We start from the raw sequence: 16227 nt of genomic DNA on the forward strand, positions 1-16227 counted from the left end.
ATGTTTCCATGGGCATAGTGGTAAGAGTTGCCCAACAAGAGCTGGTGGGAGTAGAGGTGTCCCCAATTTTTAGAGGCACTGTGACACCCCATGGATTTTTGAATCCCAGACAGGCAGCAGTATCTGCTTCTCCTTTAGTCCAATTCAATTAAAACAAAGCTGAGCAAGTTCTAAGAACTGAACCAACTGCAGGCCTTGAATGCATAGAGATATGGTACCTGGATGGAAAAGAACACTGACTTTCTCTGTTATTAGATGTTTCCATGAGTGTGATTGCCTTGGCCCTTGTTTTGGTCAAAAGAGATAGAGCTCAAGACTTAATTTGATACTGTCTATACTTTCACCGAATTCAAAATTCACTCAGTTGTTGCACACATCAATTACAGAAGTGTGACAGCGGAAAAGCTCTTGTTGGAACCATACAGGAACAGGACAAGAGGTAGTTTCTAGGATTCAGGTCTGAGCTGAATCTGTTGGCGCAAGGCACCACACATTGGAAGTCACTGGCTGCTGTTCATAAGAATGTTTCATCTACACAGGTAAGACATATAGTCACTAAGCTTCCCTGGAGTCCTTTGAGGTAAAGGGCAGGGCAGAAACAAACGAATGAATGAATGAATGAATAGCCAATAACAGCAGCAAGACCTCTGTAAAGGGGGCCAACCACTTCATACCCCATCTATCAATGTTTTTATTCCCCAGAGCAGAAAGAACAGCTCTATCTATCAGCAAGGCCATCAATGACTTCACATGCCTTATGAACTTTCTGTATGGATGCTACTGTTACTAGTCTTAAGTGATTATGACAGGACCTATTTTTTCACATTTGCAAGTGAAATTGCTGTCCCAACAACAGGGAGAGCATATGGATGTGCTGAGGTGGCCTGTGCATCACATGGAGAGATGCAGTGTACATTTCAAACCTTCACCTCCTGCTGCATCCTCCCAAAAAAAAGGAGCAAAAGGCAGCTCTATTTTGTCTCCCTTCAATGCCCCAGCTGCACAGACTGCAGCTGGCCAAATCAGAGAGAAGACACCCCTGGCATTTTCCATGCAGAAATGGTTCGGAAGCACACGGAGGCCATTCTCAGACCCTCAACATCATACATGCAAGCTGCTGAACCGTTTCCCTCCAGTGATGCTTGGATTTCACCTGGAAGAAGCACACTTGCCTTCCAGTCCTCTACTGTGGTGAATGCTTAGGAATTGCAGCTACATAACAAGAAGTGTTGGATGTTGTATGAATATACAAATACACTCCATGCCAGGCCCAAGCACAACACTGTCTACACTGACTGAGAATGCATCTCTAAGGTTTCAGAGTCTTTCCCATCACTGTAGCCGGAAAACTTTTTCAGGAGCGCTATCAGGATTGATGTTTTACATGCAGAACATTATGATCTACCACCAAGTAATGCCACCTTACCCTATCAACATACAGGAATTGAGGCTACAGAACAAGGAGAGCTGGATGATATCAAAATACTGGTATTTCTCTAAACATCCACACAGCAATCTCTGATGCATTAAAACTGTGGAAGTGGCTGGAAGGGTGACAGATGGCATATCTATGGTACAGATTCATTTATTCCGAGTTTGGAGCTTTGCTAAGGCTGGAAACTTTAGATGGAATAACTTTTTTTGCTTTTTTGTCTGCAGTTGCAGCTTGAGAATTGTGTTTGCTGTTTGGGGCTGATGTTTTCATGTGCCTAATGGAGGTCTGAACTGGGGCTTCTTGCTCCTAGCTAGCCATTTCAGGAGAAAGAAGTAATTCAAAGAGGGGGAGTGAGGGAGAGGAATATATATTTTGGAAAAATAAGAGATAAAGTTTCAGAAAAGGTAGAGAAGTAAGGAGGCTAAGTACTAGGTTGTTGTTTTTTTCTACTCCTGCTACTACAAAGCTAACTTACATGGCGGATTGTTAAGTGCAAATGGAACTACAGGAGTTAGAACAGGCTCCGACTGAGCGCGATCCAACTCCACAGTTTGCCCTGGGCTGTCCCAGGCAAGTAGTTTCTCTTCACAAGATTGTGTAGTGGTAGCTGCAAAACAAATGCAAGCATTAAAACAAAAATAAAAACCAGAAAACAAAATAAGGACTGCATTGAAAACACACACACATACACACACACAACCCCAGAGGCAGCAATGCCACCAACTTCTGCAATGCAAACCAAGTAGGGCAACTGGATCCCTACCAAGATATTCAGTCTTTCAAAACAGCAACTAAGAAACACAGTAAGATTTGAGGAAGGAGAAGGTGAAGGTGATCTAAACTCCAAATCATAAGAGCAACAGAGAAAGCACAGAAGCAGGGTTCCCTTGCCTCCGCCTGAGCCGGGTTTCTACATGACCCTAACATGCCTCATTGTGGTTCTACTTTACAGGAGGGGGACAAAGGCTTTGCAACGGTTTGGAATGGAAAACGATGTCTCCTTTTGTCAACGAATGTTCGTTCCAACTAGGCAATGCTGAATCAAATCCTCCAAATGCCTTCTCACCAAACCTTTAGGTTTTGGAAGAGGGTATTGTCTGGAGAGGAGATAAGGATCATCTCCATATAGGCTTTGAATTACAAATGTAAAAAACAAAAATCATGCTGCTTCGTTAGCTGTTCCCTATCACTATCCTCCCATCCGCCTGCTCTTAACGCCCACATTCAGCTTCACGCCCACGGAAACAAAATGACTTAAGACAAAATTTTGCAAGTTGTTATCTCATTACACAAGTTGGCTGTTTTAAAACAGCATGCACCCAGTCCTGGCTTTAGAGTAAAATATGAGCCGAAATGCTACAGCTGAATGGAGTATTTCAACTCTAAAAACCAAGGGGCACTAACAAAGAAGTCTCTGAAAGATTGATAGCACATAATTTCAGGTGAACAAGAAAAGAGTAGGAAGAAGGGGGCAGGGTTTTCAAATCTGTTTTTTACTAGATAGGGGCTGAATTTGCTTGTGTTTCCAATTCCCTGCTGAAGTGTGCCTCTTCAATGAGGGAGAACGTGAAGTCAAATTGCAAGTGTTTCTCATGCGGTCCCTATGCAGGATCATAACCACAGCTCTGACACATTTCTGCAAAAGTTCCCCAAGATGGATAGTGAGGAATCTAGACAGCTATACTGTCCCCGAGTTGCTGCTGGACAGAGAAAATATATCAGAAATGGGTTCTTGAGTTCTGTTTTTCTGTGTGTGCAAGTGATGTGCATGGGTTCACACAACTGCAGTTTAAGTCTTCTGATTTTAGTTGCTATACCAATGATTTCCTTCCACACCGGTGGGCAATCCTTCATAGAAGGTTTCGTGCTGTGTGCTGTGGTCCCTCACCACCCATTTCCCATGAATAGACACTCGTGAAGATGGAGCGCTGTGTTTGTTTGCTCCATGTGCAAAAGCTGGAAGAACCAAGCCAATCAGGGCTTCCTGTTTACATCTGCAATTACCACTTGTGGCATGAAACATCTTATCTCATGCTTATCCCTGCACCAATGTTGGAAAAGGATATTGTGTCCATAAGAGCTGTAACCTAACAAACTTTTTGGTAGAGGCCTTCCCGGCCAGCGAGGACTTCGGTTTACTGAATATTTCTGAACACTGGTGAAGAATTAAACCTCTGCCCTACAATGGCTGATTAACATTCAACAGCCTTTTAAATGTGTCTGCGGGAAGGTGGAGTTTTCGTTTTGCTGTTTTGTTTTAAATTATTTACTTGTTTTCATCCTGTATTATATTCTGTGAACCACCATGAGATCTTACGATGAAGGGTGGTACATAAATCTAATAAATAAGATAATAAGATACATATATACCCCCAAACAAAGTGTCATGCCTAAGAATACACATCAATAAGCACTTTTTTAAATAATCGCAAAGGAAGTATATGGTATCTGGCTAAGGAAAAGAGGATATGAAATTAGCTAGATCATGGTTTCGTTTTATTGTGGCAGGGGGAGGGAAAGGAGTTTCTCAGGAAAGTGTTACATGAGCAGAAATGGTTCCGGGCTGGGGTGGGGGGGAAGAGATGAATCAGTTTGAAAATATGAAGTGTTGGAAATGAGAATCAATATTCTGGAAGAATATTGCAGAAGCCGAGGAAGACAGAGAAATGGGAGAAGAGAGAGTCACAGTAGGGAAAGGAATGCTGTGGAGGACTGTAAACCCTGGACTTACTGGCTGAATAACAGAGAGAAAGCTGGGACTGCATGGACTCAGTCTGGGTTTTGCTCTCACAGTGACTCCGTCCTTCGAGCACTGAGCTGCCATCCCCGATGGAGAGAGGGGGCGCTTGCATGGCAAAGGATGCAAAACACACACACACAAAACATACACACACAAATAACAAAACAAAATAAAAAACAACAATGTACATTCAGTTAAAAAAAAAAAAGATAATGGAACAGGACAAAATAAGTACAACACTCATTACAAAAAAATATTGCTGGTGAATCCTGCCAAGACATGACGTTATCAGGTATCGTGCACAGCTAAGGGCAGAGCTGGCTGCTTCTCCCTACACCTGTTCATATAGCTAACACTGAAGCGGCCAACTGCGTGAGTCTGTTTACGATTTCTTTTCATGTTTACCTGCACGAATCCACTATCCACCACAAAGCTCATCTATAAACTACACTCACGTAGCAACGACGGATAAGTGGCTCAGCTCTGGCAGAAGAGTGGATTGTGAAAAGGCACTCTGGCAAAGAGCAGCTCATCATGGGGAAAGCAGATGCGTGAGAGAATGGGAAAGAAATGACAACGGTGGAGTAATTATCCTTTCAAGGGACTAGACGGCGAAATCAGAGCTTGGTTCATTCAATGGAGCATACGGTGGCTTCTCTTGAAAGGAATTTATCAAAAGCTCCCACATGCAATTTCTCTTGCAACCCATACCTTTGCTTTAGCTTTGCATACACACTTCAGAATTACAAGATGCTCTTAAGAGGGCACTTCCTATACTGATGTTTACAATATACTGGCACATATGGGATTTGAAGCCGATATGCTAGGTTAGGCCATTTGCCCATGTAGCCCAGTACTGTTCGACTCTGACTGGCACCAGCTCTCCAAAGACCCCGGTGCTCATGCCAAGGACTGATCCTAGGACTTGGTGCGCAGAAAGTTTGTGTTCTATAACTGAGCTATGGGGCTCTCACTTCAGAGCACATACTGATGCTCTTTTTCACCACCACACCACTCCTTATTAAAGCATGCACATCCGAGTATTAGTTTTGCCTACAGGCAAAAACAGCTAATGCTCTTGACAAAAACTATTCTGTGTTATGAGCACTCTTGCTCTCTTAGGAGCCCATTTCCTTGAGTAGAGTGTGGATACTCTCACGTACCAGGTCTGTGACCAGTTTCTGTGCCACTAGGCTAAGTTTTGTTGGTATTCCAACAAAGGAGCAGGAAGTAGCACATACTTGCTATCGTGGTCCATTCATAGATGCTGGCCGTCCAGATCTCTTTGTTTCCCTCTGGCACTTTTCAGGTGGCTAGATTTAGGTTAAGCTCCCCCAAGTTGCTAACACTACACTCAGGGAAGCAGGTCCAATTAATGGCTGAGGGCTGATAGATCAGTCTTACGAACTAGCCAAGGCAAGGGGACATTTCACAACGGCGTTCTCAAAGGTATCTGTGCATGTAGAAACCTCAAATCCTTTTCTGGATCTGTCGGCCCCCATCCCTTCTTTATTTTACTGTGTGACTTGCTCACACATATGGGCGAATGAAAGTGGGCTGATCCTTGATGAGGCACAGCCTCCTGCGTGGAAAGGTTTTTTGCTGAGTATTAAAGAGTCATTCTGGAATGCACTGAGTGTTTGGAACAGCTTAACCAATCTGGCAGTGCCCTCCATCCCAAGTGCTCTTTGATGTCAATGTTACATCGATGGCTACTGCTACGATGAGACTCGTTCATATGGTCTGTTGACCTATAATAGACTATATGGGTCAAGATCTAGGTACGGTAAAGCTAAAGGACCTCTGGACAGTTAAGCCCAGTCAAAGGTGACTATGGGGTTGTGGAGCTGGTCTCACTTTTCAGGCTGAGGGAGCTGGCGTTTGTCTGCAGACAGCTTTCTGGGTCATGTGGCTAGCAGGACTAAACCACTTCTGGCGCAACGGGAAACCGTGACGGAAACCAGAGTGCACGGAAATGCCGTTTACCTTCCAGCCACAGTGGTACCTATTTATCTACTTGCACTGGTGTGCTTTCGAACTGCTAGGTTGTCAGAAGCTGGGACAGAGCAACGGGAGCTCACCTCATCACATGGATTCCAGATCTAGGTGTACTGGTAGAGGCAGAGTTATGTAAGAACTATAAATTGGGGTAAATCCTTTGAGAAAGCCTTACTGACCAGCAAATAACTTCTGGCTGCTCAGCTTAAGCCTGCATTCAGGTTAGGAGGGATATGCCATCACAACACAGTCTTCCCCGACCTCAAGTCTGCTGCTGAACTATAACCCCCAGGATCACGATAACTGGCCATGCTGGCTGGGACTGATGGGAGACTTACTAAATATGCCAGTTGTCCAACATCTGGGGACTGAAGGTTGGGGAAGGCAATGTTGTATTGTGGCCCCCTAATTCTGAGTCTTACTCCTGCACAGCTGCTAGGTAAGGCAGGCAGGCAGACAGGCATGAATACAAGACGTTCTCCCAGGCAAATATCTCTCACAAAGAGAATGCAAAGAGCACCCTCCCTCCCAACCAAATGGTGAGCCATCTGTGATCGGGCCCAACTTCACACAAGTGTTTTGATGAGCTGAAGAGAATGCAAGTTGGTTCCTTATGTATTTTTGGCCGGTGGGACTAGTCTACGAATAGCTCCTTACACTTGCGCTAGGAGTGGTGATATAGCAGTCCGCATCCCCAAACTTCCAGGATTAGGTGAAATCTCAAAAGCTTTTAAGAAGGCAGAGAACCGCACATGCCTTCCTTAGACAACAGGAAGTCCTTCAGATAGCAAAATCCTTATACTGTAGCAGCCAGCCTACAGCCTCACTACACTTACTCCTCCAACTACAACTAGGGGAGGGGAACACAGATCAGGTAAGGAGCCTGGCATGGAAAACTGCTCTGTCTCTGCCAGTGGGTCTGGGCGTTCTTGCCCGCCTTGCAGCCAAGGAACCTACCCTTCAGGTCTTCATCTTCAGTGGTAGTATTACAGCTCTCCGTGGAACCCTGCAAGAAAGAAGATTGGTAGATGGAAGTATTGAAACATGCACGGCGGGGAGAGATTTCTATATAAATGGGAAACCTATCAAAGAAATGGAATTTAAAGGAGAAATGGGGAAACACGGACGTCCCTTGGTTCGCAGGGCAACAAATCAGCGCTTTTCTACGTAACAAACCTTCTGCCACGTGTGATCTTTCCAAGTTTGAAAATTAAATTCTTATTTCTCCACACTATTCAAAAGGTATAATTTCAAATATTTATAATTTTTTTTGCTCAAATATGAACCCGGACAACCAAGAAGGTATAAGAATGCCCTGCAACACAGATTTGGAATGGGACATAAAGGAAGATACTTGGTTAGTAATATTTGCGGGGGGGGGGGGGGCGATGATGAAGACTCCTTTTCATAATATAAAGAAGTGTCATTAAAGAATAGGGCTCAAGTAGTACATGACTCCTGGAAGACTCTTGATTATAAATGCATCTGGAAACACAAGGTGCTAGAGGGGATGTTCAGAAAAATGGGTCATGCCTCCAATTTATGGTAGTTTTTGGGCACCTGCTATAAACATTCCTGTTTAGATAAGCCTACCCAGATGCTTAAGACAGTTGGGGTAATTTTGATCTGTTTTAGTACGTTAACTTTTGTATGTTTTAAAGCAGGGCTGCAATTTTTTCTTGATTTTACTGCTTTATCTTTTGTAAACCGCTTTGAGGTGTTTTTGTTGTTGTTTTTAAATATTACGAAATAAATCAAATTAGCAAATAAACAAAATGTCTCCAAGACTGATGGAAGGCACTGTTTATGATTCTTTAAAGGGCTTAAATAATAAAACAGAGTGTCACAGGTCCCTAACATTGCAGGGGGTCAGACTAGATGACCCTTAGGGGTCCCTTCCAATTCTATGATTCTATGAGAGGTGTCTCCTCTCATATGAACCTTCAGATTCTGACCTTTACCAGGGGAAACCCTGCCATAGGTATTTTATTTTTTAAGAGGTAGAATTTAGTGGTGCCTGGGCCAGGGCTTTGAGGTGGCACCACAAATCTGGCCACATTTGAAAGAGGAAGAGGTTCCTGAAATTAAGACGAGGTAGCCAGGAACAAGGGCAGCAAAATGCTGCGGCTACGTATTGTGAAAGCCATAGAGATATAACGCAAACCACAACTTGATGGTGAATCGAGTTCTCCAGCTCTCTCCAGAATTTGTAGCAAAAGCTTGTGCATACCCTCAAACCCACACACCCCACGTTAGTTGCCAGTGGTAAGGGAGAGGGAAACAAAGAATGCAAAGATCTCGGGGCGCAAGGTAAGTTTTCCTATGCATTAACAGAAACTGGGAGAGATATTGGTTATGATACTCCTTTTCTGGATGCTTTTTATTAGACTCAGTTTTGGGGGACAGTGAAAAGGGTGTTTGGGACTAACGCAAGTCCTTTGTGATCTGTCACTTACCTTTATGCCATCATTAGCATTGTGCACAACAGTAGTTTGTGGTTCCTAATTGAAAGAGGACAGAAATACAAGTATCAGATGTCAGCTCCAAAACCTTTCTCCCTCCGTGTAGTGCCTGTTGGGAGAGCAAAGTGACAAGACCAAAGCACAAACACCCTCTATCCTAAAACGGTGTAAGTACATCCCATCCCATCCCATCCCATCCCCCTTAAAGGGCCACTCAAGAGTTTTGGAAGAGAAATATCCAATTGTAATAGATAAACTTACAAGGAGACAAAGCCATACAGGCCTCTCTATATCCCAATTTTGTTTGTGAACTTTCTTCGGCCTGGAAGATTTCCAGAAGTGCTCAAGAATTAGTGACCCACGAGGGTACTGATTATTTATTACTTTTAAAAGCCAACATTAACATTTCACCCAGATCAGAGAGGAGAAGCAGGGCTTTGTCTCCACGTTTCCCCCACAAATGTCTCTGGAAGGACATTCACAATTTCCCCACAAAAATGGCAGCCAAAGCTCCACAGCAAAGAACTGCTCGAGTAGGTAAGTTGCAAAGTCCCACAACTGGTTGAACTGACGTTTCCAAAATGAGACATTTTCAACAAAAAGAGGAGGGGAGAAGCTGAGCGTCACAAGAGCAGCATTTAAAAAGCCAACGCATGGTGAGGTACAGTGAGTAAAGGACGGGGTTAAAAATTATGAAACAACCCAAGGGGGAGGGGGAACCTCTCTGAAGCATTACACAGAGTAGAAAGCAACTATCCAGTCTCTTAAGACTCCTAACTTGCAGCCATTCCTGTATTCTTTTTGAGAAACTTGCCCAGTTCTGTTCTATGACAGTATCACAATGCCCACAATGTTCATCCATTTCTGTGGCCCACAGCCTACTTCCAAGTCTTTAAAAGAAGGGCCAGAGTGGGCATTGGTTGAGCTGTCAAAAACACAGGAATGTGTGGCCCCGCTGCAAGCGTGTTAATCGGGAAGAGTGAAAAACCCGGTGCAAGTAAGACAAGGGCAGAGGTTTCCAATTCCTTCATTCTTTGGAGACTGGATGTCGTTGACCACTCCATCATGGCCTCCTTGAGGTCAAATTATATCAGGAAAAGCTGCAGGCCTCACACACAGACACCACAGCGCTTCTGCACCTCTCACTTGCAAGGGAGCTTGGGATAAGAGCCGAGGGCAAGAGATTGCAGACAGAATTAAGCAGAAACACGGAGCAGCAACAGGCAGCATTCTGGGCAAGGGTAAGAACCAAAAGTAAAAACCAAAGAAGGGCAGATAAACGGTTGGTAAAGATACCATGGACATCTGCACTGGGGCTGATTCTTTTGCTGGGCTTACTACACTGGCTTTGTTGTTGGTCTGCGGCTAAGACAGAAAAACAGATGGTTTAGTTTCCCCCCCACCCTGCTGGGCAACAGTCATAAAAAACATTACATTGCTATTGCTGCAAACAAGACATTTCAGCTCAGTCCCTTCCCAAAGTCACCTGTGGAGGGGAAAGGAAACAGGAGAAGGTGTAGTGGAACAGGTCGTGCCTGGTTTGCCATCTTCCATGGCAAAGATGCACCCAGATACCCACGGAAGATTAAATAGGATTGGGAAAAGAACGAGATGGGTATAGATGGGTTAGTCCAAAAGCAAAGTGGCAAGGAACTTAAGGGAAGATGAGTAGCCTAAATAGGAGTGTTAACGTAGCCAAGGGATGGAGGAGATAAGAGAAGGGAACACATTCAGATGAACTGCAGTATGTTGGATGGAACAACCTGGTGGCTGGTCACATTCAGAAACCTTGTGGCTGGAGCAGAAGGAAGGAAGATATTCATGACTAATCCCTCAGTGGGCCAGAGAAACCAATGTGTTCAACGACCTTTCCAGCATTCCACTTAAGTTTTTGATGTTGGACATAAGTTGGACTCATGTTCACACAAACCTAGTTCACCAAAATATCCTTCCTTCCTTCCTTTCCTGCAGTTCTGGATCCTAGCATTCGAAATTGCAAGGGCTGGTTGACTCGTATGCCTCTCTCAAAGAGCGGAAGACTCCCAGCCCAGTGTGAGCAATCCTGCTCGAATTCAGGTAAGCCAGAAATGTACAGGGTTGTGGTCCAGATGCATGTTTTTCAAGAAGCAGGCAAACCTGGATGCTTGTTCTCCTTGGCAATGCACAGCAGAGGCCAGCCCAACCCTTTCCTGGCTGCCAAACAGCAGACTGAGAAAGGAGCAGGTAAAATGAACTAGTCGAATGACTATCCTACTACGAGAGTCACTGCCAAGCTGAAACTTATTTAACCTGTAATATCCACAGCGAAGTCATTTGGAAAGCTGAGAGGAGACCACTGGAAGTTGTGTATTTGCAGTTCACAATGCACTGCACTGGCCCAGAGCATAGTCTGAACGTACATGATGCAATTCTACCACTGAAACTAAAAGCAAATCTGGTCCTGGTTGGGAGACTGCCTAGGAAGCATATGAAAGCCACTCTGAGCTCTTTAGAAAAAGTGTAGTAATAAATACATGATAAAATAATGGAAGAGGCAGATACCCTTTGGCAAAACGGAGTTATACTGACACAGAAATATCTTATTAACCTGCTCTATCAAGCACCTTCGCCACAATAGCACCATGGTTGCTCCACTATTATGCATTTCAACTGGTACCAAGCCCCCCCCCCCCCCACATTTGTAGTAGTTCTATATGCACTAACACATCAATTTGCAATATGAGTTAGGAAAACCACAGTGTTTCATGGTGGCCAACCATGCAATTTTCAGATATTCAGAAGAAGCGTCAAGGACCAGGATAGCAGATACGTCTATAGGTAGAGGTCAACAGAAAATTACACAAACAAAGTTGGGGAGATTTTTGTAACCTGGGATAACCCACAACTAATTTATTTACTTGACAGGGATTGGCCGACACAGTGTGGCCTCTTCAAATATAAACTCCAAGGCATTGGAGATGCCTCTACATCATACAATGCCACTTTGCTGTGTGTGAGAGGGGAAATCAAGCAACCATGTGGGAGAGTACCCCACCAAGATGAGGACAGGGTGGGGAAAGACCCTTCCAATTAATTAGCCCTCCTCCAATTGATTAGCCCTCCTAACATGGTTCCTTGAGCCCCCCTCTCACACACACTCTCACACTGCACCAGTGTGGCAGTGCATCATAGGAATGTGGCTCTAACGCTGGCAAGTGCGAGTAATGAGTTGGGTAGGTGCAACAAGTACAAACTGAACGCAAACCCTGTAAATAACCCCACACAAATATCAGCTTCATGGAACCAACCCTAAGTATGTTCCGACTTTAACCATGCCCACTCTGTAGCATGTATAAGCAGTGCTTTCCAGAATTCTGCTCTGTTAAAATTATGCCCAGGACACACTCATCGGCAGACTTCCTTAACCCACGTATTGAAACTGTTCGCTATGCTATGTGGGCTAGAGGTTTTCAAGTTCTAAAAGGTCCATGAGATCTATGAATCCCTCCCTAGGGAGGTCAAGAGATGCCTTCACGTTGGCAGGGGAGATGATATCCCTGTCCCAGATCCCCTCGTGGCTGCAACCCTACACGGGGAAACAGTTCTGCTTTACTTAACCCAGTTCTCGATTTCTCCCCCATAACCCATAATAAAAAGAGGAAGACAAAGCAAGTGTAAAACTGGGTTTCAAAATAGGTTCATTTACACCAGCTAGGCCCTTCAAGACAGAAAGTAACACGTGTGTTTCTGTACCTTCCACCACATGGGACAATGTGCACATCACAGCAGATATAACGGTTACAAATCAAACCAGTAGCAAACGTTCTTGCTGCCTCATTACTTTTCATAAAAACAAAAGTCTTTGTGAATGAAGACTTGATTCTCACACTTAGGATCCTGCTGGTTTTCTTCCTTGCTATGCTGCAAGCACCTCTCTCACTCTCTTTTCTTTAAGAATTCTGGTATTTAATGCGGGATAGGTCCCAAACGAAGATTTTAAAAATAAATAAATAATTCTATTCATGGGGGAGGGAGACCCACTCTGCTCCTATTGAAGATTATTTTTAATACTTTAAAACAGGGGTGGAGAACCTAAGGTCCTGTGAGGCAGTGAATGAAGTCCACTGGGCTTCTCTGGACTCTCCCCAGGGCAAACCCCTCATCCACTGCACTCTGTGCCCTCTGGGTAGAGGGATGCATTTATTATGGGGGTTCAGAAGCCTTTGACATCTGACTAACTGACTGGAACACAGCCTACTATACAAAAAGGTAATACACCCATCCATTGCTTCCACTATTTGTTGCTTCTGGCTCCACCTGAAAAGGAATACGGCTCCCAAGCTGGAAAGCCCAACCCTGTTTTATAATGAAGAACTGCACCCCAACAAAGTAAACCCAAAATCTCATTAAGCAATGGTGTAGCCAAGAAAAGCACTCACCATATGCACCTTGTGGTGTCTTTGCCACATCTTTGACTCTTACAAAGGGATGCAGAAGGGAACGTCTCCTGAGCTACCTAACATTGCAACCTTACGCATGTTTACTTGAAAGTAAGCTCCGCTGTGTTCAGTGAGGCTTACTCCCAGGTTAGTGTGCATAGGATTGTGCTGAATGCATTGGAAATCAGTAGCAGCAGTATTCCAAATCAGAGAGTGAGGACAGGTCAAATACATACACATAGGTTACACGGAGAATTCACAAGAGAAAGTGGACCTTCACATTAAACCTGCTATTAACAGACATGGGAGAGGGCAGCTAGTTGTCTGCCTTGACAGCAACTAGCATACATAGTTGAAATAGTGGCAGGCAGGCAAAGAGTTCATTCATATGCTGATTTACCATCTTCCCAATGCAGCAACTGGAAACACAGAAGCTGGGCACTGCTGATAATGAGCAAGACGGAAGAGAGTGGTTTCCTATAGAGAACATGACCTTGAGAGCGTTTAGCCCACACATGGAGGGAAACTGTGGTCCAGTTATCATGATATACATAATTTTAATTTTGCTGTTACAGAGGGCAGGGGCCACTAGGAACAATGTCCACCTCCTGTTCTTGTGTCATCTGAAGTACTAACTAAGGGGTTCAGGAGGTATAAGCGAGAAGACAACAGCCCAAGCTGTCACCTTGCATCAAGGCCATTTGTTCCTATGGTGTACTTGCATTGATGCTTTACCATGAACTTCTCCAGCTGAGCATTCAATGGCAACGTGGCCAGCTCTGCTGCTGGTACTTTATAGTAGTAGCATGCAAAAAACCTGCTGATGAAGAGACCACCTGCATTCTCCTGCTGTGTCAGATGCCTAGGCTATCACCAGATATCCCACCTTGATTAAGAATAGGCTAAGTACTGTCCAGGCTAATGAGGGGACTGGGAGCAAGTGCCTGTGTCTTGTTTTGGAATGATAACAAAACCCTTAGGCCAAATGGTGAGGATCTTCCTGCCAAATGTAGAAAGCCTCACTCGACAGACAGTTAACATGGAGGCCAATCACTAGTCTACTGACTCCAATGAGTATTACTCTTGCTGGTAATCTCTGTTGAGGGGGGAGCATGGAGCAGCATCCTCTTGTGTACCTTGGAAAATAGCTAGGACCATTCTGCTAGGTAGGTTGTGATGCTGTTTCTTCCGTGTCCTGGAATTGGGGTGGGGGTGGTAAGGTTGGGATGAGCACTCATCAGTGTTGGTGCTAACCTTTAAAGTCCTAAACGGCCTCGGCTCAGTATAACTGAAGGAGCATCTCCACCCCCATCGTTCAGCCCGGACACTGAGGTCCTCCTCCAAGGGTCTCCTGCTGGTTCCCTCACTGCAAGAAGCAAAGTTACAGGGAACCAGGCAGAGGGCCTTCTCAGTAGTAGCGCCCGCCCTGTGGAACGCCCTCCCATCAGATGTCAAGGAAATAAACAAGTATCTGACTTTTAGAAGACATCTGAAGGCAGCCCTGTATAGGGAAGTTTTTCATGTTTGATCCTTTATTATGTTTTATATATTCTGTAAGCCACCCAGAGTGGCTGCGGAAACCCAGTCAGATGGGCGGGGTATAAATAATAAAATCATCATCATCATCATCATGGCACATTCAGCACGTACTACAATGTGACAGACTATAACACTGCCCTCTGTCTGCCTCATGGTTTGCTCTTGCTCTGTGTTATATGTTGCTCTGAGTTATACACAGCTTTGGTCCTGAAGGCAAAATCTTGGCTGGAAGTGTAACGGCAGTACTTAAAATCTCCCAGCCTCCTTGTAAGCTGACTTTCATTTACTGGGAGGTGAGAAAGAGGAGACTCTGATGGGGGTGGGGGGGGGGACGACGACCCTAAAATTAAAACCTGAGGAGGTGAGCATTGCAAGAGCTTTACCTAGACTCTGTTTCTTGTCTATAAATGGAACCATTGAGAGTGCAGGAAGTCTTCCCCCCTGAAGGAAGTCTAAAGCTTTGGCTCAGCCACTACCCATCCCAAAGGATGCCCAAAGCAATCCCTAAGGAAAGCTAGGAGAGGGATGCTGATGTCACCAGAATTTTGCTTGAAGGAAGCGAGAGCTTCATATTACGAGCGACATAGAATGAGACTTACTTCTTTTGACATTTGGTTGCATTATATATCCAACACATCTTGGGGAATATACACATTCATTATGAAGGGGGAAATGAATGGGAACAGTTGTCAGATATGTGATTAATGCCAACTCATTTTGGCATTAATGCCAACCATATACTTTTGGAATTTTTTTGGTGCGGGAGGAGCACTGAAGGGAGAAGATGGGAAAACAACTGTGTAACAGAAGAGGGTCTTAGGGACAGAATTCTGGGAAGGAACAGGAAGTTAATGACGGGTGTGAGCCACACCATGGTGCTGCGCCCAAACTTTTCACCCAGGACACAAGGAAAAGGCCGTTTGTTCTGCACTGCAGGGCTGCTCACCACCAAGGAAGGTAGCGCTAGCGCAGTGCAATGCCGGCTCCTGTTTACATTTCAGCACTTCTGCAATGAAATACCCAAGGTTCCATGCCCGGACGAGAGTGCAGAGACCATGCTCTTCTTGGCTATGCGGACAGCTGATCCAGCTTGGGAGACTGTTTGTCAGTTCACTCAATATCAAAAGCTGAATTTAAGGTGCTGCCCAACTTTCGGGAACCAAGTCAAACCCTTACCAAGGGCCTCGTCTACAGCATGATCTTTTCCGTGAGAACATGGACCTTTCGAAGTGCGAGATGTCTCCCCTTCCCACCGGCCCCAGCCCCAGCCCGCCCCTTGCCCAGACATGCTATGTGAAGGGGGTGATGAGCACAAGCTGGACGTGCATGGCATGAGAATGGTGATTGCACAGGGTCACAGGCAGTTTTATGGGAGGTGCTCACCATCAAATGCACGCTGGAGCTTGACTTCCTTTTCTGGACACACCATTGAGAGGAGGAAAAAAGAAGGAAACAAAGAGATGAGAAGAGAAGCAGAGAAAATGTTGGCACTTGTGTGTCAGCACAGACCCTGCTGCCAATCATGCTCCTCCAAGAAAGGATCAAGATGGCACAAACATCTGGGCACATGGAAGGCAGAGATCATCAACCGGGCGACACGGCATTCCAAACTCAGCAAGAGGGTAAAACAAAGAA

At 44.9% G+C, this 16227-nt stretch overlaps 1 protein-coding gene across 19 annotated transcripts in view; it reads right to left on the bottom strand.

Moving 5' to 3' along the window:
• Positions 1 to 16227, bottom strand: part of CAMK2G (calcium/calmodulin dependent protein kinase II gamma) — a 164907-nt gene that overhangs the window by 10929 nt on the left and 137751 nt on the right. For 3 of the 19 annotated variants that reach the window (XM_079975217.1, XM_079975206.1, XM_079975219.1), the window contains 6 exons: positions 15976 to 16008; positions 9932 to 10000; positions 8630 to 8674; positions 7131 to 7179; positions 4167 to 4280; positions 1911 to 2042 (listed from right to left, as the gene is read on the bottom strand). In XM_079975217.1, the coding sequence (XP_079831343.1) occupies positions 1911 to 2042; positions 4167 to 4280; positions 7131 to 7179; positions 8630 to 8674; positions 9932 to 10000; positions 15976 to 16008 (442 nt within the window). The remainder of the gene's footprint in view (positions 1 to 1910; positions 2043 to 4166; positions 4281 to 7130; positions 7180 to 8629; positions 8675 to 9931; positions 10001 to 15975; positions 16009 to 16227) is intronic. The other 16 variants (XM_079975224.1, XM_079975220.1, XM_079975218.1 and 13 more) reach the window with 8 other exon arrangements.

This window comes from Podarcis cretensis (assembly GCF_951804945.1).
Source record: "Podarcis cretensis genome assembly, chromosome: 5".
NCBI classification, from domain to species: domain Eukaryota; kingdom Metazoa; phylum Chordata; class Lepidosauria; order Squamata; family Lacertidae; genus Podarcis; species Podarcis cretensis.